General features: G+C 54.9%; 4 protein-coding genes across 4 annotated transcripts; 2 read left to right on the forward strand and 2 right to left on the reverse strand.

The window, feature by feature from the left end:
* Positions 1-276: 276 nt before the first annotated feature.
* On the reverse strand, positions 277-8,935 carry LTR77_004680 (uncharacterized protein; the record flags this gene model as incomplete). The annotated part of the gene is made up of 3 exons (XM_064801933.1): positions 277-5,248; positions 5,314-8,804; positions 8,870-8,935. The coding sequence occupies 3 exons, from the start codon at positions 8,933-8,935 to the stop codon at positions 277-279; spliced, it is 8,529 nt and encodes a 2,842-aa protein (XP_064659294.1).
* Positions 8,936-9,840: 905 nt separating this feature from the next.
* LTR77_004681 (uncharacterized protein) lies at positions 9,841-10,833 on the forward strand (the record flags this gene model as incomplete). The annotated part of the gene is made up of 3 exons (XM_064801934.1): positions 9,841-10,061; positions 10,117-10,468; positions 10,528-10,833. 3 exons carry the CDS (start codon positions 9,841-9,843, stop codon positions 10,831-10,833), a joined length of 879 nt encoding a protein of 292 aa, XP_064659295.1.
* Positions 10,834-11,131: 298 nt separating this feature from the next.
* On the forward strand, positions 11,132-12,123 carry LTR77_004682 (uncharacterized protein; the record flags this gene model as incomplete). The annotated part of the gene is made up of 3 exons (XM_064801935.1): positions 11,132-11,268; positions 11,334-11,706; positions 11,800-12,123. The coding sequence occupies 3 exons, from the start codon at positions 11,132-11,134 to the stop codon at positions 12,121-12,123; spliced, it is 834 nt and encodes a 277-aa protein (XP_064659296.1).
* Positions 12,124-12,612: 489 nt separating this feature from the next.
* On the reverse strand, positions 12,613-14,157 carry LTR77_004683 (uncharacterized protein; the record flags this gene model as incomplete). Its single annotated transcript, XM_064801936.1, has 2 exons — positions 12,613-13,927; positions 13,994-14,157. The coding sequence occupies 2 exons, from the start codon at positions 14,155-14,157 to the stop codon at positions 12,613-12,615; spliced, it is 1,479 nt and encodes a 492-aa protein (XP_064659297.1).
* Between the last annotated feature and the right edge of the window lie 174 nt (positions 14,158-14,331).

The raw sequence follows: 14,331 nt of genomic DNA on the forward strand, positions 1-14,331 counted from the left end.
GTACGACCGCAAAGGGTTGGGTAGCGGGACATTGCTCATGCCAACATACTCTGAAATACGACGAACATCTGGCGACGAGAGCCAACTGAGAGATCGTCCCTGAATGCCATCGTCTAGCTTGTTCTCGCGCTCGACTGTACTTCAAAAGAACGCAGACGGCTTAGAGGGTTCGATCAAGGTAAACAAGAATTCTATTATACAACTTTATATATACATTCAAGACCCGCCCCAACCTGCACTCGCCGTGCTTGCTCCTATCATACAACTTCCATACACTCAAGACCCGCTCCAACTTGTACTCGCCGTGCTCGCAGGAGCGGAGTATCTCGGACTCGGGCTCTCGAGCCTCAAGTACCGCAAGAGTGGTGTGCCCATGGGAGGATCCAGGGGAGTCAACGGCCGCGAAATGTTTGCGGCGAGGTGGGCGGCAGTTAGTTCAAGTGGCTTTGCAGCCATCTGTCGGGTCCGCGAAAGGTAACGTGGGCTCTGCTGCTTGCCGATCCAGAGCATTTGTTCATGCTCGCGAAGGTAGCGACCTTCCGAAAAGCTGTTGAGGACGTTGGCGCGACCCATCATACCGAGCTGCCGGCGCTTTTCCGATTTCTCGTACATCCGATCCGTGATGGCCTGCACCTCATCCGGCGTGGGATGGAGGGAAAGCTTTGGGACCTGGAAACCCGGATCGTCGCCGGCGTACTTGCTCCACTCACCCAGGAGGCCGAGAACCTCGACTTGGGCTTTGGCCAAAGAATGGGCATCGTTTGGTGCGATGACTGCACTGAACTTCTTCCAGGTCACAGGATCCGTAACGACTCGAAAGGACGCGCCGACGTCCGTACACACGACAGGTACGCCAGTCAGAGCAGCCTCGCCCATAGCCAGTGGCAGTCCTTCTGAGATGGACGAGTTGAGGAAAAGCCAGGACTCTTCAAGCACTTTGGAAGGGCTCCCCAGGCCGCGTAAAGTAACGTGGTCACGGAGACCCTTGGATGCAAGAATCTCCTTGCACTCCACAGAGTAAGCCGGCGCCTTCTCCATATCGCCGTAGATGTCCAGCTGATAGTCCTTGAATCCCCATTCGTGGACGATGATGTCGGCAGCAAGGATGGCGTTCTTGATGTCCTTGACGAAGCGGACGTGAGACAGCATGGTGACTGTTGGCTTGGTCGTCTTGATCTTCTCGATCGGCTTGAACTTCTCCATGTCGCAGATGCCGTTGACAACTGGGTCGATCTTGCGCGCGAAAGCTCGGCGATGCTGCAGCTTGCCTTCCTGTGTGCCATGCTCGATCTCCCATCCAGGGTTGAAGAAGTCCGCGCAGGGGAGAACGACATCGGCATAGTGGAGGATGAGGACGGATGTCATTTGAGAGAGTTGCATCAGCGAAGAGCAGACAAACGGCGAATCGAATGACATCGCCGAGGAGAGGAAGACGGTTACTTCTCTCCAACTGATGCAGTGGTCCCAAACGTGGAGCGAGCAATTCCGACGCAGCTTGCACAGGACCCCGTACGAAGCGCCGGCAAAATGGTGGGAAGCCTGGAAGACGTCCGGGATGCGCTCGGGAACCGGGAGAGAAAAGATGAACAGATAACGATGCCACATGTCCAGTGCGGTATCCAGATGCAGCAAAGTCGGTTGTTCAGCCTCCAGCCATTGGGACAGAGGTCGAGCGTTTGTCACATCTTCACTCAGCCAAAGCTCACGCCATCGCTGCTTGACAGCGTCGCTAGTCCACACCCGGCTCCAGTGACGGTCGGTGGCGAAGTACGAGTTCAGGTCGAGCAATGCTTGCGACGCTTCTTCGACGTGAGAGCTGTCGAACTTGATGGCCCTCGCGCATTTGACCAGACTTGCCAGAATTGGGAAGAAGTTTGTGCGGATGTCAGCATCACTGACATTCTGCAGTCGTTGCTGTACAGCAGAGTCACGATAATCCTGGAAGACGCCGTGGGTTGGTGTCAGAAAGTCCATGCCCCACAGTGGCAGCACGGACAGCGACTGAACGTTTTTCTCGATCTGGAATTTAGGAATTCCGAAGTCGTTGGCGTTCTCGGCGACCACATGCCAGCGGATGGTCTGCAGATTGTTGACCAGATCGCGGCGGCAGGCCGAAACACCACCACCCTCGTTGGGCCAAGTTCCCGTATCATGGGCCAAGACATGGAGAACATCGTCCGCGTCCCGAATCTGGGTCTCATGTCGGCGTGTGTTGATTTTCGAATCACCGCCCTGCCCAAAGTTGACCAAGTCGCTGTATTTGTATGCCAGTGAGCACCATGAACTAATGTCGGGGTCAATGTCAGATCTCGCCATGACAGCATCAGCGTTGCGCTCCAAGTATTCCTTGCCGGAGGACAAGAAGCCAAAGTCGCGACGAAGCCAGTACGGTCGCAGGGCCTGTTCGGAGCGCAACTGCTCCTCGTCTAGCCATCGCACGGTGACCCCGTCGAGGTCTTTGCCCTGCTTCCAAGATCTCCAAAGATGTGTGCGGGCCATGGGTGTCGAGACCGGCCAACGTTTTCTGTTGGAGAGAAGGACCCGTGACGCAACGCTGCTTCCAGCAGACCTGAAAAGGAACAGCGGATTCTCGTTCAGAAAGTTGCACTCGGTCGGCTTTTTCAGGACGCCAAACCAGTCGTGCAAGATCATGAGAGGCGTATCGACAGCCTGGCCATTCAAAGTGGTGTCGATGGTTGGGTGGGAGCGATGATCGTACGTCCACTGGCTCCGGTACGCCTTCTCGCCTTCAACGAACGTAGCATCGGTGACTTTCGTGTACGGAAGCCATGTCTCGAGACGTTCAGCGTGCTCAAGAGGAGGAAAGCACCACGACACGGCCATCTTGATGTGCGCAAGCTCGAAATGTCCGCGGAGAAGCTCGTCGTCGAACCTGGCGTTTTTGCGGTATGAGAAATGAAACTTGACCAGATTGCCATCTTTCAAGTAGGACCCGGATGAGATATGGCCGCGCTCGTCGTACTGGACGACTTCGCCTTCGCGGTTACCCTTCACGCAATGCCTTTGGATGGGGATTCGGCTTCCCATTTGCTCGGGATACTCGTACTTAAAGACATTCGAGATGGCTTCTTTCGTGTACTCTTCCTTTTTGCGCAAGAGAAGCCCTGGTCCATACTGGTTGACTGATATGAGCTTAGTCTGATTCTCCGGCTGCGTGGCGTGTTGGCCAGAGTACAGACTGAATTCGACCGGTCCGTTGCGCTGCGAAGTGAAGACCGATGCTCCGGATGGGGTTTGGAAGAACCCAGTGAACGATCCGAGCATGCCTTCCATAGTCAGCCGGTTCTTGCCCATCTTTACAACGGTTCCTCGCATCTCTTTGTGCAGCGATAGCACCTTTGCCCGACCATAGAAGAGATACCACGGGATGATGAAGCACTGAAGTGCCCGACAGATCTGCCAGAGACTGATCAAGAGGCTCTTGGCAACTACCCGGAAAACGACGTTCTGCCCATCCAAAGCGTAGTCGATTTCTCTCTGAAGATCTGGATCGGCGACGGAAGCCACAACAAAGAACTTGACAGCAAATCGCAGGCCTTGTATCGTTCGGACGAGAGGCCGGGCAAGTTTCAAGTGCAGTGGTTGTTTTGAACTGTCCCAAAGGCGGGATTGTGAGGCCCCGGGCAGCTTTTGGTAGTCCGACATGTCTGCAAGTCCTTGGCTCCCCAAATCTGCTTGCAGATCGCGGGCGCACTCTTGAGTCAGAAGTGCGAGGTGAGCTCCAAGATTGCACCGGGCTATGTGTTGCTCGACGTGGGACTCATCTGAATGTGCTGTGGCTCCTGTCAGGTTCAGAGCAGGACGCGTGCGGCTTTGTTGGCGGATCCACTGCAATTGGCTCGAGTCCACCGGACAGCGCTCTCTGCAGCATCTTTTCAGAAGGAAAGATCTGGTGGACCTGGAGAGGAGGTCCCATTCAAGATCAGCGTCGAGGCCAAGTAGAAGATAGCAGAGGAATGCTCGGTCCCCGGTCCTGATGACTCTGGCCCTTTCAGCTGATGACCACTCCAGGTGATGTCTCAGACCCCAAGGAACAGAAGCACCGACTGCGACCTCTGGGGTAACAATCAGTTCGGCAAGCACAGATTGATCGTAAGAGAAGCCAAGTTTGGCTTGACTGGTGGCCTGCATGACGGCCTCGGCAATAATTTGGCTATTTTTGCCGATATCGACCATTCTTTTCTGTGGGTGGCTGGATTCATGTCCAACAAAGACGATAACGTGCAAGGTGGATCCGCGGTTCCGGCTGATGGTGGTAAGAAGAGGGTCTTGGTCAAATACCAGGCTTGCTGGTACAAGCTCGACAACAACCTTTCCGTCTTTCCATAGCCGCGATGCCGTCTCTGCAACCTGTGCGGCTTGCGGGAAGGCTGCTTGAAAGGCAGTCGACTTTGGAATCGTGTTGCACGTAGAAAGGATGCGCAGAGCCTCGACGCCAGGCGCAACAGAAGGAACGACGTCGAACCGCTCCTCCTCGGGAACTGTGAGCGCTTTGTTGAAGATGTTAGAGAGCGTTCTCTGGGAAAGCTCAGGACTGGCCCACAACGAGCCTGAGTAGTAGAAGGTGGCGTCTTCATCTTTCTCGGTATGGTGGTCTCCATTTCTTCGGCGGAAGCGCGGCAGCCTGATCTTCGCGGTCCACATGGAAAGCAGAGCGGTGGTCCATGTGGCAGCAGCTAGTCCTATGACGCCGCTGAACTCCAGCTCAGTACAGCTGCGAAGCACCAAGCCTGTCACCAGACCAACGATGGCACCGGTAACAAGATCGTCGATAGCCAAGGCGCCAGTATAAACACGGTTGTACTGGTACCATAGCAGCCCTGAGTATGCCCCGACATAGGCGAGGAACATAATGATCGCCTTCTCATCGCCTTCGAATGTCCAAAGAAGGGCAGTCATAAGCGCAATGCCCCACACGTGCATGAAAAAGAAGCTGCCAAAGTTCGACCAATAGACTTTGCGCCTCGCTTTGATGTCGATGACAGCGACCTCTCGGAGGGTTTCCAACGAGTCGATTTTCGTGGACGTTCTCTTGTTTGCGATAGGCCAGAGCGGAGTCGCGACAGCGTCCAGGCATACGGCGGCAATGAGATAGTAGGACAGACCAAAGCCAACCGAAAGCCGGTACCTGGAGCTATCGGCAGCGGAGAGACCAACAAGCGCACCGCCGGTGAGGAGAGCAACCCATTTATCCATGAGCGCGACGACGAAGTATAAAACACCGCACCTGAGGCACCCAACACATTAGCAATAGCTCCGGCACGACTTGAGACATGCGCACCGTGTACTTACCACACTTCCGGTCCGCTTTCGCGCCAGTGAATGAATGCGTTGTGCAGCTTCAAGCCCTTCTGCATATCTTTCAAAGTATCGACAGCTGCCTTCACTTGCAAGTTCCACGTTGGGCTGTATGGGTACGGCATCTTCGTGCGGGAATACTTGCAGTACCAGTCCATGAGGAGTAAAGTGGCATCATGTCCCCGAGCCACGGTCCGAACGAAGTCGTCCGTTGTTGATCTCGTCCACGGGCGGCGGCTGCGCTCCTTCGTAACTTCTGCCATCAAGGCGGTTCGGGGGAGTGGCGTGGATGCCAAATCCGTCTGTCCCAAATCAGAGGGCATCTTCTCCTTCCCGGTAGTAGATTTGCCTTGGAACCAATGCACGAGCTCAGTGTCACTGACAATAGGCACATTGCTGTACCATGAGTGCCATTGTGCGAAGACGCTGCGGGAAGCATAGATCAAGGTAGCCAGGAACCCGCACAGAACAATGGGGTAGACGATAATGTCGTGTCCGGCAAAGGTGGTGGCAATAGGTGAGATGAGCAGAAGTGGAATACACTTCACCACAGCCGATCGTCCAGATTGGAAAGCGAAGTCCGGAAATTGATAGACAGCGAGCGTGGCCAGCATCGTCAGATATGTCGACAGCGCAAAAAAGTAGAAGAAGAAGATGAAGCCAGCGTAGAAACCTTTGATGCAGCCGAGGACGATGAGCGCTCCAACCCCAACGATGAGACCTATGGCCAGACCGGCGATTAGTCGGGTGAGGACGAACATGTTCATCGCAGGAAACGACATGCAGTGCAGGTAGTAGCTTCCACCATGGCCCACCCATGTACCTATTCCACCCACAAGGAGAAGGCCGACCATGAGACCCGCAGTCGCCATAGTCTTCTCGACTTCTCCCATGAAGGTGCTCAAGTACAGCCCTCGTCCGACCAGTGTGAGCAGAAGAATGTCCACAAGCGCCGGGACAGCGAAGATGCCGAGGAATGTAAGACGGTAATGGACTGGCAGTGCCGCTTTTCCCGACGCCGCATTTGGATCTTCGTCGGTGTTCATGGAAGCGTAGGCGGTCGGAAGCTCGGTGGCTTGGTCATCCCGTCGTGGCGGTTGGTTCTCGCGGTAGTAGGTCCAGTATCGTGCGGCGAGAACTCTACCGACAGCTTCGGGAGTCATGTCGAGATAGGCCTCGCATTGAGCGCCCAGAGCGAACATTTCGGCGAAGCAAGCTGCTTGGTCCGGGTGCGAGTTCGGGAGGGGGTTACGGTCGAGAATCTCGAGATATATCTCGTGAACGGCAAGCTTTCGAAAGGCGGAGAACACTGAAAGGGCGAGAATATCGACACGGGCATCGATCTGGCCTTTCTGGACGACCTGCTGCAGCACTTTCGCAATTTGGTCGAGGTGGTGCACCTCGTTCTTCATCAGGATGATGGGTAGCCTGGCGTCGAAGTCTCCAAAGACGGAGAGTGCAGCTTCATCGGAGGGCACTGCAGCTGCTCCTTGGTCACGCAGCCATTCCAGCCGCGCTCTGACAACCTCCTCCGCGGAGACATTCCCGTGAAGATATTCCTCTGTGCTCAGGTGTCTTGATTGAGCGAGTGAAGGCACATCGATGAGCTGAGTCTCGCAACTAGCTGCAATACGTGCTTCGAGGCTATCACTATTGTAGTGGAAAGGGCCCTTTAGACGTTGGAGAAGAAGGAGACTCTCAGCTGGGGTGAGCTTCTCAACATCTTGTACTAGCCTCTGTGGCAAGCACTCATTTTCGGCTTGAAGGCCGGTGTGCAGCGCGAGGGCGCACTCCGCTTGGAAGCAAGCACGGCGAGAGAATTCCCGGCTGGAAAGGAAAGTGTGAAGCAGTGTACTGGTTCGATCGGGAGTCTTTGCCGAAAGAAAGATGTCCTTGTACTGGCCGGTGTCGTTACCGTCAAACAGACCCCAGAATTGGTTGTCCGAACCATTGTGAAAACCAGAGTGCAGACCAACGTATACCCGTATTTGGGCATGCTTCTCTTCGCCTTCGCCATGAGTTTCAAGTAAGTCCAAAAGTTCTCCAAGGGCCGACTTAAGCGGGTCTGTTTGGGAGCAAGAACGATACAGGACTCGCAGCGACTGTGCCATGCTTTGAAGTTCTTCGTACTCTACTTGCTGGAGCATGTTGAGGTCGCGCAATCGTCGTTGGCCTTCGACAAGGCCGTCAAAATCCGCGCTGGTGCATTGCAGACCAAGCTGGAAACAACCCAAGCCTGTAAAGCTTTCACCAGCCGCCGATGACGAGAGCACGTCACGCTGCCGCAGAGGGTGTTCCGACGGCCAGTCGAAGTCGCCGGCGATGTTTGCATGGTTATTGGCTCGAGAAACCGTGCTTTGAGGCAGCAGCTCTGGTTGCAAATGTTTCGACAGCCCTGGCATGACACCCTCCAGGCTCTGGAAAGCCTCTGCACACTCAGATGGGCGCTGGGATATACGTCGATTGGTCCTCCACGCCTCATGCACTGCCATGACCTCATTTGTTTTCAACCACATGAGAGCACCCAAAGGCTCGGAGGAGTACGTCTTCTCCACTGCAACATCAGAATCGGTCAAAGCAGCGCGCGGACCAATCCAGCTCAGAGCGGAGTTGTAACGAGACCAGTTGAAACTCCGCTTGAGCACGGAATGGGAGAGCTCGACGCCATTGTGCAAAGTTTCCAGCATCATGAACGTGGACTTGCCCAGCCAGGCGTGCTTGGCAAAAGCCCGCTGAGCTCTTCGCATCTCAGTCATTTGGAAATAGTTGCACGGTTCTCCGTTGGGAAGGATGGTGACGTTGTGGCAGACCAGCCCATCTACGAGTTCCAGTTGAATCTGAAGACTTTCGTCTTCTGTGAGGTAATTGGGCGGGGCCAGTTCGAGATACACAGACACATTGAGCCGTTTCAGGTTTCGGAGAAGGGGATTGAGCCTGACCGGCGGAAGCTGCAGTTGCCAGTTGGCCAACAGCACACCAGAAAAGGGTGACGACGGCTCCGATCTCCGTTTGAAATCCGTCGTCAATCGCCGAATGAGTTCCGAGAGTAGTTTCTCGGCATCTGCTGGCTTTGAAGTGCCTCGAACACAGTCGAGCTCAGAGACATCCAGACGGCCAACTACGTGAGCGGACGTGGACTCGGCGGCCGCCTCCACAACTCCAGGCTGATAGGGGTCCAGCACAACCAGGTCCCACTGAGAGAGCAACTTGGTCTGGTTCGGGTTGCGGAATTCCCATGGTGGATTTCCAAAGCTGCCAAAGTATGCGCCGAATGATGTGGGAGGCTTCGACAGCGGCCGACCTTGTGGGAGCAGGCTACGAATGTCTTCCGGCAGGCTCGCCAGAAAGTCCACCAAGGCTGATGGAGGAACCTTGGCCTGCTCGTCTCTCCGTCTCTTTTGGTACTCGCGAAATCTGCGGAACAGGAGAAAGATGATGTGCGAGGCACCAAGGATGATGCAGACTAGAACAACGATGGCAGCAGTCTACATTGGGTCCTATGTGGTTAGCCAAGGTCCTGGTCAGATGCAGTCTTCGACTCATTACTGACCAAGTTCCACCAATGCTCCGTCATAGCCTGCCAGCCTATGGCCTCAAGACCTAGGCTGTTCGCCATGCTGCAGGTAGTGTGAATCCAAGATTAATGGGCTAGCAAGGAAAAGACATCAAGGAAAAGCCGTTGGACAGAGGTCGTAGAGTGAAGGGTTGGAAAACAGAATAAACGGGAAACAAGAAGTTGCAGAAGGCCGGAACGGTTGAACATGAGATTCAAACCGCGCCCCCGTGGATGAGCCTAGGTGTGGTTTGCATGCATGGTAGCAGTCCCTACCGGGTAGGCAGTTATTTGCCTCCACACCCGTCTTGAGCCGTGCCAATGCAGAAGCTGCAGGTAGAACTAGTCGTCCACGGTGCTGAAACTCACGGCCGTTGCTCAGGCCTCTCTTTGCCTCTTGCCCTCTGCGTCACCCTGCAGCTGCTCCGTCTGCTCACGGGAGTCATGACCCTCGCCTGCTCCGCCGCCAGGCCCCGCCACGAAGGAGGTGGAACAGCGGGCGTTGAAGGCTTGGGACGCCGCCTGCTGTCCAGCTGGTTTGGGTTTTCCACACAGAGTCCAGCTCAGATCGTGACGCAAGTATTTGCATTGTCGTTGAAGCGGATAGCGTAGTGAGCCGGCTGCCCGGTACCTGGGACCTGGACTCGTGCAAAAGCCAAAAATATAGTGCGCTTTGTGCCGTGCCTGATCGACTTCTAGATCTTGACCGCGCTTGGCAAGAAGGGTTGAATTTTCCCAATGTCGTAACCAGGCGGCTGGAGGTGCATAGATACATGGTCTATCCCATGAAGTGAAAAGTCTGTTTACAGCTCTCGAAAGCATTGACCACCACTGATCACATGATCATCCCATCAACACAGTACTCATCTTGGTATCGACTCCTTTCTCACTCCCATCAGGAAGGCAGGGGCGGCACGTGGTGACATACGGCAGCCATGCGAGACTCTTTGTTCGGGCCTTAGACATCGATGGAAGCACCTCAGGAAGTCCTGCGACGAGCCCAGCGGCGACGCAAGAGATGTTGCATCTCGACTGCTGTCGCAGCTGCGACGGTTGTTCTTCTCGCGATCGTCATACCGTGTGCACTGCTACTTTCGGACATACAGCCCGGACCAACCCAGCCAGCAGCCATATTGCTTCCTCTTTACATCTATCCATCGCGTAATGCGTGGGAACCGTTGTTCAATGCGTATGGAATCCACAAGCCGACTGCCCATGTGACATCCGTTAACGGTTCATCGCAGGGTCTCTACAAATCAGGAGGTCAATTTCACCGTGATTGTCAACCCTGACAGCGGTCCGGGGCAGTCGGCAGGCCCTGGGAACGACTACGTCTCTGCCATCAGCAGGCTGACGGCGGCTCCGAACGTTCAAACAGTGGGATACGTTCGGACTGGCTACGGTACAAGGGACATCGATACAGTACTACGCGATGTCGACATATACTCCCGTTGGAGCCAGCTGGCCAACGGTCTGGCCGTGAGCGGCATCTTCTTCGACGAAGCCCCGCACGACTACTCTCAGCAAAAGCAACAGTACATGGCTACGGCCAACCAAGCCGTCAAAGAATCGACTGGCATCCGAGAACCCAGGCTGGTAAGCGTCAAGAAACACAGTGCCATGTGCCTAGCCATAACTTATTGATGAGCGTGCAGATCATTCACAACCCGGGCACAATCCCGGATGCCACACTAGACGTCGACAGCACCGATGTGACGGTAGTGTTCGAGAATTCTTTCCAAGAATTTGAGCGCAAGAAGGAGGCTCTGCGCGCATTGTCAGGCGATCGACCCGATTATAGTGTGATGGTTCACTCCGTGCCAACAGGAGAGAGCATAGGCAAGCTGTTGCGAGATATGAGTCGGGAAGCGAAGTACATGTTTTTGACGACCGCGGACGAAGGCTACTATGACCACTTCAGCAGCAGTTGGGCCACATTCGTAGACCTTATGCGCTCGTGAAGCAGTCTGTAGAAGGATAGAATGTGCGGAGGGTTGGTTGCAGTGACTACAGATGGATTACATCCTGTAGATACATGTACTTGTACCTGCTCATGTGGACTGTAATAACTTCCTTGTTCTCCACAAAAGCAGCCCTTTTTCGTGGCCGCGTGAGGGGAAAATAACGTTTCTCGCTGTCCAAGTTATTGATGAATCTGATCCATGGATGCTGTGCTGCGCCACAGCGTGGACTGCCGGTTCTCCTCAACTTCTGGTTTCGCATTTTTGTGAAGATCGGAACCAGTTGTACAATCATCGCATGGCGAATATTTTCACCCGACTTATTCCCGGCAAAGGCCACAACAGTGTACCGCAAGGCGGGACAAGAAGCACTGTTGTGGTCCCGCTGTACATATATCCGTTGAGCGAAGAAACATATGCGCCTCTGTACGCAGCGTAAGCATCATACACCGTCACTTGCGATGCTTCAGCATCAAACAGGGTCACAACTAATCATTCAGTCCTTCCATCAGCATCCGCTCGCACCCCGAACTGAGGTTTCTAGTCATCCTAAATCCCAACTCCGGCCCCGGTGCGCCGCCCTGGTGGCCAGATCCCGGCTACGTGCGTGAAATCCCGCGTTTGAATGCACATGCCAATGTCACCACGCTCGGATATGTTCGCATTGACTACTGCAAACGCTCGCAGGGGGACGTCGTGGACGACATACGAGCGTATGGACGGTGGGCAGCGGACGAGCAGCACCCGGGAACTCTGGTCCGCGGTATCTTCTTCGACGAGACGCCAAATCACTACACCGGCCAGGCGGCCAGGTACTTGGAGGAGATCAGCCGCGAAGTACGCACGGCGACGGGAATTGATGTCCCTCGTCTTGTAAGTGGTTTCACCACATCTTGATGCAACGGCATCACCCTGGCAGATAAAAGATGCCAACAAATACAGTATGCTTATTGACTGACCATGCAGGTAATGCACAACCCGGGCACATCACCCGACCAAAGGCTCACGTCTTTATCCAAGCCGGACGTCACGGCGGTGTGCGAGGAAAGTCTGGAGAAATACCGCAGCTACACCGTCCAACAGCAAACCTCGCTAAGAGCCTTGCCTCGCACCCAACGCTGCATAATCATGCACACGGTGCCACAGTCGCAGATTCCGACATTGGTCCGCGAGCTTAGCCGCGAAGCTGCCTACTTGTTCATTACCGAGTTGGGAACGGGTGTCTACTACCAGAAATGGGGATCTGGGTGGGAGGGTTTTGTTCGTTCCATGGCGCAGCTGGGCGCATGACTCTGCTGAGGGATGAATGTGTACTTTCTAAGCATTTCTGGTCCACACACAATTTACTGAGCCGTGTTTCTGCCGCAGCAGACCCCTGAACATATTGAGCCAACCCCTGTTTCGTTCCGGAGGGTACCACTGCGAAGTCATTCATGGTACGTACTTCGATCGCTGCACAAGCGCTCGGTCATTTCGATCTACACGTGGATTCCGAACCGTCTTGAAGCCCCTTAGACAACTAAACATTTTTATTCATTGATACTTCTCGCAACGAAAGCGGTCTAGCAATGTATTTTTCAATGTTCTAAGAACGTCACACAAGACTGTGAACTAGTGTTACATGTGGCCCCTTTATGCCATGCAAAAACAACGCCTTTTGTTCATGCCTTCCCCCCCCCCCCCCCCCAATTCAAAACCTATTACGTCAATCGTCTTCAATGGTATCGTTGTGCAGAGCCTGAGCGACAAAGCCACTGCTGTGTAGGGTTACAGCGGCCTCTAGCATTGGGTGGCTGAGGGTTTGGAGGCGAGATCGGCGTGACCCAGAGTGAGTGCATTCCAGCAATCGCGAGCGCAGTCGTCGACCGTCCGTGTTGCTCGCCATCCAAGTTCCCGCTCCGCTCGTGTAGTTGCAGCAACGCAAGAACCGACGTCGCCCTCTCGTCTTGGGCCGAGCACAGCGGGGACCGGCTTGTGTGCGGCTGCCTCGAAGCTTGCGATCACCTCAGCCACAGTCATGCCATTGCCGGTTCCAAGATTGTAGGCTCGGAAAGCGTCTTTCCGGTCTGGCGACGAGGCCGCCCGAAGTGCTGCAATGTGTCCTTGGGCAAGATCCACAACATGGATGAAATCTCGCACTGCGGTGCCATCACGGGTGTCCCAGTCACTGCCGAAGACATTGAGCTGCTCTTGCTTGCCCTGCATAACAGAGGCAACGACAGGAAAGAGGTTGGTCGGCTTTTGTCGCGGGTCTTCCCGGATCAGCCCCGATGAGTGGCATCCAACGGGGTTGAAGTAACGCAAGGCGGTGATTCTCATGGATGGATCGGCTTTAGCCAGGTCGGCGAGGATGGCTTCAGCGAAGTACTTCGATCGACCGTATGGACAGGTGAGACCCAGGGCGCCGTTGAGTCGCAAGCCGTCGGTTCCATCGTCTTCCACTGACGGCTCGTCAAAGTGTACCAGATCGTGTTCAAGCAGAGGTTTTCCAAGATTAGATCGAGCGCCGTATACTGTTGCTGATGACGAGAAGACAAACTCCTTGATGTTATATTCTCCCATCAGGATCAAGAGATCGACAAGGCCGGACACATTGTTGCGGTAGTACGCCAGCGGGTTTTCAATGGACTCGGAGACAGATTTGAACGCCGCGAAGTGGATCATGGCTGAGATGGACGACCCGACCGCTGTGTAGTCGGCAAGAAGCTGTCGCATTTCGGGACTTCTGTAATCGAGTTTTGCCAGGCGGAGTGTTGGCATCGGCTTTCGTTGGGCCAGTAGGTACTTCGTGGCCAGTAACCTGATGCGAGACAGCACATCCTCGTACGAGTTGCTGAGGTTGTCAACGACGATGACATTGTAGCCTTCTTGGAGCAACTCCAACGTTGTGTGGGAGCCTATGTAGCCCAGGCCCCCAAGAACCATAACATAGCTTCGAGGGACACTGTCGACCAGGTTGTAATGCGGTTCCACGGGCTCTGGTGTGTGCGCTGCTGACCGGTCGGGTGTGGTTGCTGCAGACTCGAGGGCCAGGGAGAGCGTGGAAGTCGAGGGGAACGAACGTAGAGAAGACATGATGAGCGGGTGTGAAAGGCTGGTGCAAAGAAAAGTAGGTGCTGTAGGCAGTTGGAAGCAGCAACAAGCAGATGGGTACACTCACGATGCTGGGCGGAAGGTCGGCTTCATAACAACCTCCAACAGCACTGCAAACCATGCATCGAGATCCTGTGTAGAATCCCACAACGGTGAATGCCAGGAGCGAGGTCCACGCCACAGATGCTGGGCCACCGGCCTAGAGCGTAGTCCCGGTGTGTCCGCGATCATGGCGAGACGTTAGGCCAGAGATCCTACGGACCTACCTGAGCGGGCCCAAGAAGGAAACTGGAATTGCAATACGCCCAACCCGGCCTGAATGAGCCCTGACTCGGCAGCAGAGTCGTACAGTCCAGCATGCTACTAGCGAACGAGTCGTACTAGCACGCAGGGCAGACTTGGCCG

This window comes from Saxophila tyrrhenica (genome assembly GCF_035928015.1).
Source record: "Saxophila tyrrhenica strain CCFEE 5935 chromosome Unknown scaffold_7, whole genome shotgun sequence".
Lineage (NCBI taxonomy): Eukaryota > Fungi > Ascomycota > Dothideomycetes > Mycosphaerellales > Extremaceae > Saxophila > Saxophila tyrrhenica.